This window comes from Paracoccidioides brasiliensis (genome assembly GCF_000150735.1).
Source record: "Paracoccidioides brasiliensis Pb18 unplaced genomic scaffold supercont2.7, whole genome shotgun sequence".
Lineage (NCBI taxonomy): Eukaryota > Fungi > Ascomycota > Eurotiomycetes > Onygenales > Ajellomycetaceae > Paracoccidioides > Paracoccidioides brasiliensis.
The window spans coordinates 34,024-47,436 of record NW_011371364.1 but is presented as its reverse complement, the minus strand read 5'-3'; the positions used below and the strand labels follow the sequence as shown (position 1 = coordinate 47,436).

Below are 13,413 nucleotides of genomic sequence, written 5' to 3'. Positions count from 1 at the left end.
GATAATGCCAGAGACAAGTCGGGCCCATAAAGTCAACGGTCAAAGTACGCGCAATGGCTCCATTTCACCGTCTCTAAAGCCTGCCAGCGGCACTACGGCCAACATGTCAGAAACATATCAACAAGACAATGGAGGTGGTGGAGAAGGAGTAGGTGGTTCAGATAGCTCTGAGGGTGTTTACGAACAACTGAGAGACTACCCAGACGACCTGGACTACTACAGCTTGCTTGCCTTACCCCGGAACCCTCCGCCTACGGAGGCGCAAATCCGCTCAGCATACAAAACATTGACCCTCAGCTTCCACCCGGACAAACAACCCGAAGAGCTGCGAGCCGCGGCTGCACAGTATTACAACAAGATACGCACTGCATACGACACCCTCATTGACCCCAGGAAACGAATTGTATATGACATGTTGGGCGAAGAAGGGGTGCGGCAAACATGGGCGGAAGGGGGCTTAATGGGGAGGAACGGACTTGCTTCAAAACAACAAGTGGGGGTGAAAGCAATGGATGAAGCTGAATTCCGTAGCTGGTTCTTGGAGGTCATGAAACGACAGGAGAGAAAGTTTTTGAATGACTTGGTAGATGTCAATGTATGTTGGATTCGTTCCGGTAGATGAGAGTATACCTGGGTGTCCAAACACACCTTCCGTTTTGCGAGACCTGGCTTACCCCAATTACGCCCTTATCTAAACTTTTAATCCTGTACTGACATGGCCAAGGGCGTAATTCAACTGTCGCTGGATGCGAAATCGATGTTCCAGACCACACCGAACGGAGACATCTTAATACACATGCCTAATCCTAAGCCGTCGGGGTTCCTACTCTCATATGTTCTCCCCATACCACTACCTGATATGTCTTGGTTCGGGACATCAAAGTCGGTGACAGATAGAGATGAAGAGGAAGATGCAGACAAACCATCTATGAATAACGGAACTCCTACACAACAAAAATCCGAAACGAGCAAATTGCAGCTACAAGCTACAATAAATGGTCGGTTCGGGAATCCGGTCCAGGATGTCACAATTATGAATCAGGATACCGGAGAATCGATCAAGAGGCGGGTAGGCGATTTCCTTATCTCTCTTTTACTTCGTTTGGAAATGCTGTTTCTAACAGATGTAGATCAAAGTTCCTCTAACGATGCGTAGCGCGAACGTTAACCTTGGAGCATCTTTTGTACACACTTTCCAAAACGACGATCCAAAACAAAGGGTTCTCAGAAGACCCCTATTATCCTTCCTCGGGGGGACGGTGATGAACATCAATGCTTTCATAATCCCACAGCTCGCAGTTCAAGCAAGTATCAGTAAATCCATAACCCCAATAGAAGGCACGAAACCGTTCTCCCTCACTTTGAAATCCAGCTTCACTTCTGCTCCCACGCAATGTCCTCCAGAACTAGGTCTGTCGTTATCGCGTATGATAGGTGCTGGGGGTGTTGTTACTTGCAGCTGGGTATCTGGAACCTTGTCCTGGCCCGGATATCTTCAGGATTTGTGGAGTAATATAGTCAAGCAAGATCCCTATGCCGCAACATTAATGCCGTATTCGATGAGTGGCTTTTCGATTGGATACACAAGCCTTCCGATAATGCAACTGCCAACTGTCCTCAATGAGGAGGACGATGACAATGATCGTAATGAGGATGATATGTTTTCAGTCGATACTGACCCCACCAATCAGAATCGGCGGCAGGTGAATCCCAACGAAACCTGGGGTTTCAGTCTTGCCTCGTCGCCAATGGGAATGAACTTGACCCTCCAATATGGCAGGACAATCTTTGCGAGAAAACCTCCTGAACCTCTCCGCTCCGAGTGGACTGGTGAAGGGTATTTCCCCAACAAGAACCGGAGTGACAGCGGCGCCGTACGGCTGGGGTTGCGTGCCGTTATTGGCCAGGATCTCACTTTGGGCTGGTCAGCCTCTGGGACGCGCAGGGTTGGCGGATTCACCCGCATGGGATTAACTATTTCCACAATAGGCAATATGGGACTTGGTTGCAGCATCTCATGGAGTAGACTGGGACAGACACTTAAGGTGCCCATAGCTATGTGTCCAGTGGACCAACTGACTGGCGACCTATGTATATTGGCGGTTATTGTGCCGTTCACGGTCTATTCAGCAATTGAGTTTGGATATCTGCGTCCTAGAGCTCGGCGGAGAGAAAAGCAAGAAATGGAAAAACTCAGAAAACGTCTACAAAAGAGGGTTTTGAAGCGGAAGACTGAGAGCGCACAGGCGATTTCCATGATGAGAGATCAGGTTTTGCGAAGGCAAGATCGAGAAGCTGAGCGAGATGGGTTGGTGATTGTTCATGCTGAATATGGATGTCCACCGTCTCCTTCCGCGAGGGAGAAGAAGCAGATTGGCCCTACGGCAGTCATAGATGACTACGATGAGTGCATGATAGACGTCACCATCCCGGTTGCCGCGCTGGTTGACCAAGGACAGTTGGTTATATCGCCTCGAGTTATTAAGGTCTGGATGTTATCCCATGTTCTTTTCCATCTCATAAACAAAAATACTAATGTATTAACCCATGCAGTCACAAATCATTGGATTCTATGACCCGTTCCCATTCCGCCCCAAGTTGCTGCGGGTACGCTATCAGTTCTCCGGCAAGGAGCATATGGTTGAAGCTTGGGACTCTGAAGGGATAACGTGCCCGATGAAGTCACACCTGCTCTGAAGGAATTATAGAGATTGATTTTTCTTTATTTTGTTTTTTTCCTTCTTTCTTTCTTATTTTCTTTATCGGTAACAATATTTGCTGACACTTATTCCCATGTACCGTATCTGCCCTCTAATTAAACGAGTTGAACACTAAGCGGCAACAGGCTTGCTTCTTTTGATAGGTTCCACGAGACACCAAGTGATTTCCCTTAGTGCAATTCTTCCTACTGTTCATACATGTACAACATGAACGAAAGTCCTTTGACATGCTTGAACATGAAAAAAGATAATTTTTTTCTCCTTTATATCTTTCTTCTCGGATACAAATGGCTGGGATTTGGGTAGTTGTGCCCCTCAGTCGACATAGGATCTGAGCGTTTTATTTTATTTTATTTAGTTTTTTTGGTTATTGTTATTATTTGCCCTCACCCGCCACGCCTCTCCCCACCTCGCCTCACAGATGCATTTGGTAATATATTTCCTTGTTTGAATTTTTAGCTCCTCACACAACATTCAACCGTCGAAGTTACATATTTGCCTTTTTCCATCCTTGCTCTCCACTCTGTCGGCCTATATCACACTTGGCTCTTGGAGAAAAATGTCTTTTTGAACTTTAAATGTTTTGGTTTTATTTTGCTCGTTTAATGACCATATATACCTAATCTTGACAAGCAAAAAGGTGTGTTTTGTTCGTTGCACTTGGCACGAATGCATCGGGTATGCTCACGTTCTGATAGGTGCATTATTTTCAGAACAAAAGCACGAGGAACGAAGACAGGGGAACCCAATGATATTTTATGCCATATTATATACCTTGTTCAGGTTTTCCCTGCCCGCATAAAAAATGCAAGGGTAATTTTATTTGTCTTTGATTTTTCATTTGCCTTTCTTTTTTTACCATACACTTTTTTCAGACATAAACGGCCCCAGAAGATCAGGAAGAGGCGGTATGTTATCCAGATCGTTATGTGATTTTCCCTTCGCGAAAATCTTAAAACTCGCAATTGGAAGAACTATAAAATGGATCCAAGATCCAATCACAAGTCAAGACCTTTTTACGCTTTGCTCGTCCAATTACGGCCTGGTCCGTTGCTCTCCCTGGTTGCTTTGTTGGGTTGTTATATAACTCATCGTTATAGGTCTCACAACAACAACAACAACAACAACAGCAACGAGAGCAGTGGATGAAATGACCAACAAATGGGGGCTCTCATACCGCCTTTTCGTTTTGCAAGAAGGTAATTCTTATGGATGTTCTGGACATCACCGCATTATAGCTCTGGGGTAAAACGGCTTTGGAATTGGTATGTTGGAAAGCGTCGTCTAACAAATGCCCTCGGGACTGGGAGCTCCCTGGGCGGATGTCCACTGTGACATACGGTTTGGTGGAATAAGCCCGTACGAGGGAAAATATCCATGTTCCTAGGTTCTCCTGTGAGAGAGCATGATTGTATACATAGGCACATGAAGTATTGCATCCTGATATAAGAATTCTTATGTTGCACACCCAACAGATCCTGTTCTTTCTCCTGATCACTTCCACAAGGTCGCCTCGTACGTCCCGAGTCGCATTCCAAGGTCATCCATCCCATATTCAGCACAAACTAATAACAGCTCTGGGCTCTCAGCGAATCTCTGACTTGTAACGTTTTATCCCGTTCCCCTCACTTGGTCCTCAATTTTCATCTTTCTACAAGGAACCCCTTCCCATTCTCATCGGCCCTCTCCTCTCCTCTTCTTGCTCTTGATTTTTCAACTCTCTACTCTTTATTCAACTTCCCATACCACTCGTTTCCAGCCAATATAGAACTTGACTCTTCCTAACCGCCTCCAGCAAATTGCCCAAGATGTGCCTCTGCTGGGGTACGCCCTACAAGGCGTTTATGATCGAGGGTCCCAAGAAGGAGAAAGAGAAAGAGAAGGAGAAGGCGAAGGAGAAGGAGGAGAAGAAAGATGAGAACGTGCAGTTCTATCTGGTGCAGCCCGGAGACCAGTTTGTTCCTGTTTCTGTAAGTGTAATTATATATCCTACTCTTCTTGAGAGCGATTGGACTCCGTTCACTCTGTATTTGGGGGTATATTTGTATATTCTACCCTTCGCTGCATACGTGGTCTTCCAGTTACTTGTCAGGTGGCCCTGTCTCCTCTTCCATCTCTCTCTTCTTCTTCTTGCCTCCTATCCCTTTTCCCTATTTCTCCTTTCCCTTCCGATACGCTTCACGCCACCCATCTACCTTACTTCATACTTCCTGACTCGATCTACCTCCACTGTCTCACCTTATTCCCATCAGCCCTTCGTCGTCTGTTTTCATCACCATCTCCAATCTTTCCCGCTTCTCATCTACATACGGCTGATTGGCCGCCCTTGCGTATCGTCTCTACCTCTGTACCTCTCTACCCTCCCTGAATCACCGCTCTCTTGCAGAGATGGCAGCGTTCTATTTCACCACCGCCATAACCCAGCAACAGCAGCCTTCCCAGCCCACCGTCTACACCTACATCCCTCTCCAGAATCCCGCCCATCCACACTACGCTGCGGCTCAAGCTGCCAACCCCTATCCTGGCAATGTCATTGGGAACCATAGCATGGGCCAAGGAAATAATAACCCTGATGCAGCACCCGTTGCTGCAACTATTCAGGTTGTTATGGTCCCTGTTGTTGCCCTGTTCCTTCTCTTCTCTTCTCACTCTCTTTTTCTTTTTGTTTTCATCCTCTTCCCTATTTTTGGTTTTATCCTCTGCATTGCCCTTTTTCCATCTCTCTCGCTCTCTTAAACCCACCTTTGCCACGAAATACAAACACAAACTAACCCATATTCATCCTAACCAGCAAGGACAAACCGCAGTCAATCCCGCCCAAGTCATACCCTGGCCTCAGCAGCAAGTTGCCGTGGTCACCCCTCAACCACAACAATTTGTAGGATGGGCCGCCCCTGGCGCTGCTGCTCCACAGCAGCAGGTATGGTTTGCGCCCAACCCCCAGCAGCTCCAGGCACAGAAAGAAACCGCTGCAGAGGCCAAAGGAACTAATGTCCCATGCCAGCTGATTCCCTATCACCCCAAAACCGGCCAGACTTGGTGGGTGCGTCACCTCGACGGGACCTGGGCTCAACGGACTACCACTGACATTCACACTAAGCTCCATGGCCAGTGGCGAACCTCGAACCAAGGGGTTCCATATTTTGAAATTTTGGCCAAGTTTGGGTCATAAATTGAAAATGGGAGGAAGATGATAATGACGTGTGTGTTCTGATATCGGCTGGCGGGCGAATGTTGGTTTTGGGTAAAATTTTAGGATTCTTTTCATCTCTTTGGTAATTTCGATCTCCTCTAGTATCTGAGGTTTTAATGTAGAACGTGCTACCAACCCCTCTCTGAGAAAGAATTTCTTTCTACCTCACTATGTTGTTCTTTTCTGGTGATTCCCCATGGATTTGATATGCACGGGGCATCGTTACCACCGATGGCAATGAACACAATGTCAACATGGCCACCCGACAATAGTCACGGAGCAAGTCCCATGGAAAGACAAGAGAAACATGCCTCTACCAACCAATTCCGATTTCTCTTTTTTTTTCAGCTTTTTCATCGCTGAGGGTGTGGGTGTGACGAATGCGGATATGTAAGGCACGCAGGACGGGCTAGGTGGATTCTGATAATCGATGCAATTTTCCTTTTGTTCCTCATTTCACTCTCCATTCTTTACCTACTTATTTTTCGTTTTTGATTTACATCCGTGTTTCGATTCAAACCCCTGTATCCAGACCCACCGTCACCATTCCTTTGCATGACGTCGATGAAATTAATTTCTTGTATTGTGTAGTTTCTCTTGTTTCTCTTGCAATTTTACCTCCCCAAACAATATTTTTCCCTTTTTCCCCCTTTTCTTAATCGTTACTTTATCTTTTTTTTACTTTCCCTTTCTTTATCCCGTCTTTGATAAGATTTCAAAAAACATTCCAAAGTCCCCATTGAGATTCCCTTGTTTGTCAGTAGGAACAAGGCTGAAGGATAGGTGGAAGGCCTGAGCTGCATGATAAATTGAAAGTTTATCAAACGAACTTTAGCGTTTATAATTATGAGTGCGACAGCGGAATTTCCGTGCCAGTTTTGTTTTGCAAGTTTTCCACGAGATATGGAGATACGGGACCAGGACATGGAGGAAAAGAAGAACACCATAATATAGTAGTTGCACTAAACGAAGATGGAAATGCTATGCATTCTCACTTCAAAATAGTTGGACTTCTACGGGTATGGATCAACATGGATGCTCACAGTATTATTCACAGGGGATGTGTGTGTATTGATTTGGAGATATTCTCGAAACTACTTATTACATTGCCTTGCCAAAAGTTTGATCTTTTTCACAGACTTGAAGTTTTTCAAGAAGCTTATGCTGTACACTTATCGATGGTACTCAGTTTGTCAAAAAGTTTCAAACTTTTGGCATGACAATGTAATAGCTTCGTAGGTACAGTACATATCGAAAACTGCTTCCGAACCTTGATAGGTGAATAAGGTTGATAGAGCGGCTAAAGCGTCTGATTAGCGGCTAATGGACCAATTATGGTTTAGTTTATGCGTCTATTAATAATCCCGGATCTTATGGCGTCAAAAAACTCTCGGCCTCCTTAAACTGGCCAATACAAGTACCCTCAGAACCTTTTGCGAACAACGACATCCCCTCCTCTCTAACAGCTCGTGCTTGATTTTCTGTCAGTCAGTTTTCCATGGCTACTTCTATTGCTCAGGGGCTTTTCAAGTCTCTGCCAAAGCCAAAATACACAGGGGAAGACGAAGAACTACCGCCACATGCCCAGCCCAAAGGTCCGCGAATCGTGGGGCCTGGTGCTGTCAACGAGTCGCAAGTTGTCCTGAGAGTACGCAGACATCTTCCCTTCTTCGATTTGTTTTAATGAATGTCTGGTAGTTACTAATGTTTCCTCCTCCTTCGACTATAGGTAGCTGGCCCGCCTCCGTATGGCAAACGTACAGGATGGCGACCACGAAACCCCGAAGACTTTGCAAATGGCGGTGCGTTTCCTGAAATCCCCGTAGCGCAATACCCCCTCGATATGGGCCGAAAAGGTTCCTCGTCGAAATCAAACGCTTTAGCGGTACAGGTCGACGCGGAAGGGAAAGTTAAATATGATGCTATTGCGAAACAAGGGCATGGGGAAAATCGGACCGTACACGCTTCATTTAAAGATCTAATACCCCTCCGCCAGCGAGTTGATATGGGTGAAATATCACTAGATCGTCCATCACAGGAAGAAGTAGCAGAGCAAATGGAAAAGACAAAAGCTGCTCTAGCAAAGCTAGTGACTGGCGCAGTCACAGCGCAGAAGCCCAAAAACGTCAAGGGTGGGAAGAGAAATGAGCCTACGTTCGTGAGATATACACCTGCAAATCAGATGGGTGATACAAGCAAAAAGAATGATAGAATCATGAAAATTGTGGAGAGGCAGGTGGATCCTATGGAGCCCCCGAAATTCAAGCACAAGAAGATTCCTCGCGGACCTCCATCCCCTCCGCCACCTGTCATGCACTCACCCCCGAGGAAGCTTACCGCGGAAGATCAGGAAGCTTGGAGAATTCCACCACCTGTTTCGAACTGGAAAAACCCCAGAGGGTTTACAGTCCCGTTAGATAAGCGATTGGCTGCTGATGGACGAGGGTTACAGGATGTTTCTATCAATGATAAATTCGCGCAGTTTGCAGAAGCCCTATTTACAGCTGACCGGCATGCTAGAGAAGAAGTGAAGCAACGGGCACAAATGCAGCAGAAATTGGCAGAGAAGGAGAAGGCGCAGAAAGAAGAGCATCTTCGTCAACTGGCTCAAAAGGCACGTGAAGCAAGGTCAGCTGGAGCGAGTCGTCAAGAATCCAGAGCACGATCCCGATCTATCATGGGAAGCCGTAGTCACTCTCCATATTCATCCCGATCGGCCTCACCCAGCGAAGATGAAGAAGCTGTCCGAGAACGTGAACGACGGCGTCGACAACAGAGACAAGAAGACGAACGCCAGCTTCGCCAATCCCGCATGGGCGCTGAGCGGCGTATCCAGATGATGGCACGAGAACAGAATCGTGATATCTCAGAAAAAGTCGCTCTTGGTCTTGCAAAGCCAACACAGAGTAAAGAGACGATGTATGACTCCCGGCTGTTTAATCAGACGAGCGGGTTTGATAGTGGATTCAACGAAGATCAGCCCTACGATAAACCCCTTTTTGCTGCGCAGGATGCCATCAATAGCATTTATCGTCCTCGAGCGCAGGGAGATGATTTTGATGATGAAGAGTCGGCGGGGGCGGAGATGAGTCGGATCGAGCGCAATAACCGTTTTGAAGTCCTGGGTCGCGCAAAGCAGGGCTTCAAGGGTGCAGCAGATGCAGAGGTGAGATATTGGACTCTCCCTTTCCATACGGGCATTGTTTTTTAGCCGGAACATAACAATGTCTACCCTTTTCTTGAAGACCCTTATTTAAACACCGAACTACTTTTCACTTCCATCAATTATATAACTAACACCTACGTCCCTTATAGGCTCGAGATGGGCCCGTCCAATTCGAAAAAGATACCACTGATCCATTTGGAATCGATGGGATGATTGCTGAAGTTACTGGGGCGGGTAGGCAGAAGCGCTACGGCATTCAAGAAGCTGAAGGCACAAATGAGCGTGGATCGAAACGTGCCCGTGTAGACGATGATGATGAACATGATCGAAGGAAATAGAAATTGAGCCTTGTTTCTTTAAGGGGAGGGGGGAGAAAAAAATGTTACTCTGGATGTTCTTTTCTCGCACTCACTCGCCCGTTTCCGCTCTACGCTCTGCGTTAGTCAGTTTAGGCTTGCCTTGTGCATGTTTTTCTACTTTGTACAGGATCTGGTATTTCCCTGGCGTTTAATCACTTTTCCCCCACCAGACTTCAAATTTCAAACTTCAATTCTGGTTTCTGTTAGCGGACTTATGGAAATGGTTATATATGGTTACAATTTTATGGTCATTGTCTTGGTCCTACCTACGTCTGGCATAGCTTTAACTTCTCATCCCGCGCTGCATTTAGAGAACGCTTGTTAAATAGATATTGTAGTAATTATTCATTAACCCTTTTAATCCGCTTCTGGTCCCAGGTGTCTTTGAATGCTCCCCCTCCGTTGTGTCTTGGATGTTAGTACTATTTACGTACGAAGAGGACACTCCTCGATACGGAGTTATCAATCATTCCAACTGCATGTCCAGTAAGTCATTATTTTCCGAGTATCCAACTTTTTCCTAACTCTATGCTTTTCCCCAAGTCCGTAAACTCCGAACCCAAAGAGAGAAAAACGAAATATTAACAACCTCATATGCATGGGGAAATAAAGAAATACAGAGAGATATATCGTCACATAATGTGATATATTCATAGGACGGTATTCATTAACAAACTTAAAAGGAAAAAAAATTATTGCCCAAAACACTTCTCAATTAATCCAATCCCATCCACTCCCCTTCTCCATCATCGCCATCTCCAACATCACTCATATCCGCAACTCCATCTACACCATTCTCCTTCACCACTGCCACCACCCCATTCACTCCAGTCTTCTCCGCCTTCCCACTCAAAACAGGCTTCAAAAGCAAATACTCCAACGCATACCCATTCCCCTCGACAAGCCGCTTAATTTCATCGCGAATCCCATCAACCACCCGGCTGACGGCGCGCAACTCCGTCGCCAACTCGCCTCCATGTTCCTTGAAATAGCGACCGTGGATACTTAGCAGCGCCTCGATCCAACGCAGGTTAAATTCCAGATGTGGTGTCTCGTCTGCCCAGCTGGCGACGAAGCGGAGCATGCGGGGGAGGTAGATGGTGGGTATTGAGGCGGTTATAAGGCGGATGTCAGAGGGTGGGATGGATTCGTAGACTTTGCGGATTAGGGGGGCTTCGTTGAGGCGGAAGGCCATGATGAGGGGTTTTAGGAAGGATGTGGATGTTTGGGAAGTCTGCATCGGGTTGGATGTGGTTGTTGTTGTTGTTGTCAGGGAGGTGGAAGATGTGGAGGTAGAGGTTGCCTTGGCTTCAGCGAGGGTTTCGAGGATGCTGTCGGGTGTGATGGAGAGATCGAGGTCGAAGGGATCGAAGATGAAGGTTGTGTCCAGGCTGTAGACTAGCAGACCTTCTGTTGACGAGGCACAGAAGGACTGTCCTGTTGGAGAGAATGCAACGGATGTAACTCGAACTTCGGGGCGGGTGGTGCGTGCACCTGCATCACCTCCGCGACGGGCTCCGGGTAGACGTTTGTCAATGCGATCTTCTAGATCTGACGCTTCACCCGTCTCATCTACGAGACCACGCGGGCCAGCTTCAGTCATGTCCTTGCTGTTGAGGAACTCCTGTGTGCCGTCGAGAGAGGTGTTCACGGAGACGGTGAATTTTTTGCAGAGTGAGCCGGTGCTGACGTCGTAGAGGCAGATGTATTTGCTATTTCCTGCGGCGAGCAAACAACTTCCATCTGCTGAGTAAGTTATAGTGTTAAATGACTTGGTGCCAGCGGCGTTCGCTGCTGTGCGGCGGTCTGATATTTTACGACCTCCCGATACGTCTCGTCGACCATCTATTCCACCCACTTGAACAGCGTCATCAACTGACCAGAATGTCAATTGACCATCGAGAGTAGATGCAGCAATTTGTTTCCCATCCGGACGGAAGGCAACGCTAAGAAGATCAGCCTGTAATTCCAGCGGTTCACTGGTTTGGCTACGGCCAAATATGCTCCATACACGGACCGTGTGATCCCAACTACCGCTCACTAGATGGCTTCCATCTGAAGCAAATGATAGTGATGATACAGGTCCCTGGTGGCCAGAGAGCTGATCTAAAAGCTGGCCCGTCTGAACAGACCAAATGTGAACGTCAAATGAGTCCAAAGAGCCAGCGCATACTACTTCACCACTGGGATCTACTGCCAAACAAGAGAATGATAATCTCGACGGGGCAGTGAATGTTCTGAAATTACGATATCGAATAAGATCCCAAGCTCTGATTGAGCCATCCAACGACGCGGTAAATAGAACGTTTCCTCTTTTCGAGAACTGACAGGCAGTAACGCCACTAGTGTGCTCCGTAAATGTGACGATACAGAATCCGGAATTTATATCCCACACTTTGATTTTCCCGTCATCTGCGGCAGTTATGATCTTCTGCCCATCTGGGGAATACACAAGAGAGTTTATCGAGTCTAAATGGCCTTGCTGTTTCAGAATATATGACTCGGATTGCCATTCCCACACCAACAGCTGGCCTAGTTTCGGAGACCCAAATGCGATCCACTCCCCAGAGTTGTTCATCGTCACAAAATCGATATTGCTTTGCGAGACACTGGTGATAGCTGGTAAGCATGAAATCAAGCCGTGCGAAATGCGCCCAAACATACCTAAGCATATGTATTTGGTTAAACTCTGGTAGCTCATAAAGTCCAAAGAGCCCATTGGAGAAGCCGGCGACCAGGAGGTTGGAACGTGCATGGTATGCTGCACATTTCACCTTTGCATTGCTTTGCATGAAGAAGTTCTTCTTCGTTATTCTCCAACGCATTTCGGAGCTATCTACCATTTCTTCTGGATCGCTGGACTTCCCTCCATATTGCCATCGAAAAAGAGCACCATCCCTACTCACGGTGTATATCTAGATACGGAATCAGTGAATGATGGCCCAATAATACCTTTTTTCAGGTGACAAAACACCGGATCTTCCTCACCGATTCCTGATCCTCTGTAAACCAGGCATTAAGCACCCCTTCACGATGTCCCGCAAGAGTTGTCGGCTCGAACCCTTCTTCTGGATCTAAACTCCATATCCTCGCAGTTAAATCTTTCGAAGCACTGAGAAAGAACCTGGAATCACTCGACCAATGAATGTTCTGCACCACATCGAAATGTCCAGCATACTCTCTGTGTAGAACAAAGGGCGCAAACTCTAATTCACCATTGCCGTCTGCGCTAGGTGTGGAGGGGGTTTTCCACACTTGAATTCGTCGTCCAACTCCAGCAGCAAAATGGCGTCCGGAGGAGGAAAAAGCAAGAGCGGAAACTGTAGATTTAAAGGAGAAGTGGTGGATAGTGATTCGGCGCAGAAAATTGGTCAAGATAGCTTTTCCATGTTCATCAACGGAGAGGAGGAGGTTGCCCCGGGGAGAGAGAGCTATACGGGCGATATTTGTACGGTGTGCAAATGGGAGAGTATATGATTTATTGCTATTATAACAGCGCAATTAGCCATAATGCATCCTCCAATAGCTCTAAAAGGGGTGCAAGGTGCCATACTGCACAAGGTCGAAAACCGTCACTCTATTGCCAACAGGGGAGAGCAAGCAGTGTCCGTCCGGGGTGAAGACGAGGTTTCCTCTACGATAGACGGTCCCCAGAAGATTAGAAAACTAGAACAACAGTTAGAAACAGATAGCAGACGGGAAGACAGAGTTCCAACGCACCTTGAAATCCGTCTTCATCGTCCTCAGCGTAATCACCGTTGTCGCATTTTTTGTCAAAGGAAAATGAATGCGACCCCCCAAAAAAATATCTCGAAATCCCGGCCAAACTTTGGCGCCGACATAATCCAAATGCGCTAACGTGTTTCTGGCCTAGCGTAATGCAAGAGAGTTGTTACTGGCTTGGCACATTTTAAGTTTCAGGGGCTGAAAAGTACAAGAGAAGACAACGACATGCTTCAAATTATCAACAACTTC

The 13,413-nt window shown here is 46.8% G+C and overlaps 4 protein-coding genes across 4 annotated transcripts; 3 read left to right on the top strand and 1 right to left on the bottom strand.

The window, feature by feature from the left end:
• Positions 1-4: 4 nt before the first annotated feature.
• On the top strand, positions 5-2,697 carry PADG_05718 (uncharacterized protein; the record flags this gene model as incomplete). The annotated part of the gene is made up of 4 exons (XM_010762887.1): positions 5-595; positions 725-1,069; positions 1,131-2,486; positions 2,554-2,697. The coding sequence occupies 4 exons, from the start codon at positions 5-7 to the stop codon at positions 2,695-2,697; spliced, it is 2,436 nt and encodes an 811-aa protein (XP_010761189.1).
• Positions 2,698-4,528: 1,831 nt separating this feature from the next.
• Positions 4,529-5,892, top strand: PADG_05717 (uncharacterized protein; the record flags this gene model as incomplete). The annotated part of the gene is made up of 4 exons (XM_010762886.1): positions 4,529-4,690; positions 4,973-5,050; positions 5,109-5,330; positions 5,512-5,892. 4 exons carry the CDS (start codon positions 4,529-4,531, stop codon positions 5,890-5,892), a joined length of 843 nt encoding a protein of 280 aa, XP_010761188.1.
• Positions 5,893-7,411: 1,519 nt separating this feature from the next.
• On the top strand, positions 7,412-9,417 carry PADG_05716 (pre-mRNA-processing protein 45; the record flags this gene model as incomplete). The annotated part of the gene is made up of 3 exons (XM_010763081.1): positions 7,412-7,561; positions 7,643-9,079; positions 9,229-9,417. 3 exons carry the CDS (start codon positions 7,412-7,414, stop codon positions 9,415-9,417), a joined length of 1,776 nt encoding a protein of 591 aa, XP_010761383.1.
• A 736-nt stretch (positions 9,418-10,153) lies between these two features.
• Positions 10,154-13,176, bottom strand: PADG_05715 (snoRNA-binding rRNA-processing protein PWP2; the record flags this gene model as incomplete). The annotated part of the gene is made up of 5 exons (XM_010762885.1): positions 10,154-12,047; positions 12,103-12,353; positions 12,427-12,922; positions 12,992-13,104; positions 13,159-13,176. The coding sequence occupies 5 exons, from the start codon at positions 13,174-13,176 to the stop codon at positions 10,154-10,156; spliced, it is 2,772 nt and encodes a 923-aa protein (XP_010761187.1).
• Between the last annotated feature and the right edge of the window lie 237 nt (positions 13,177-13,413).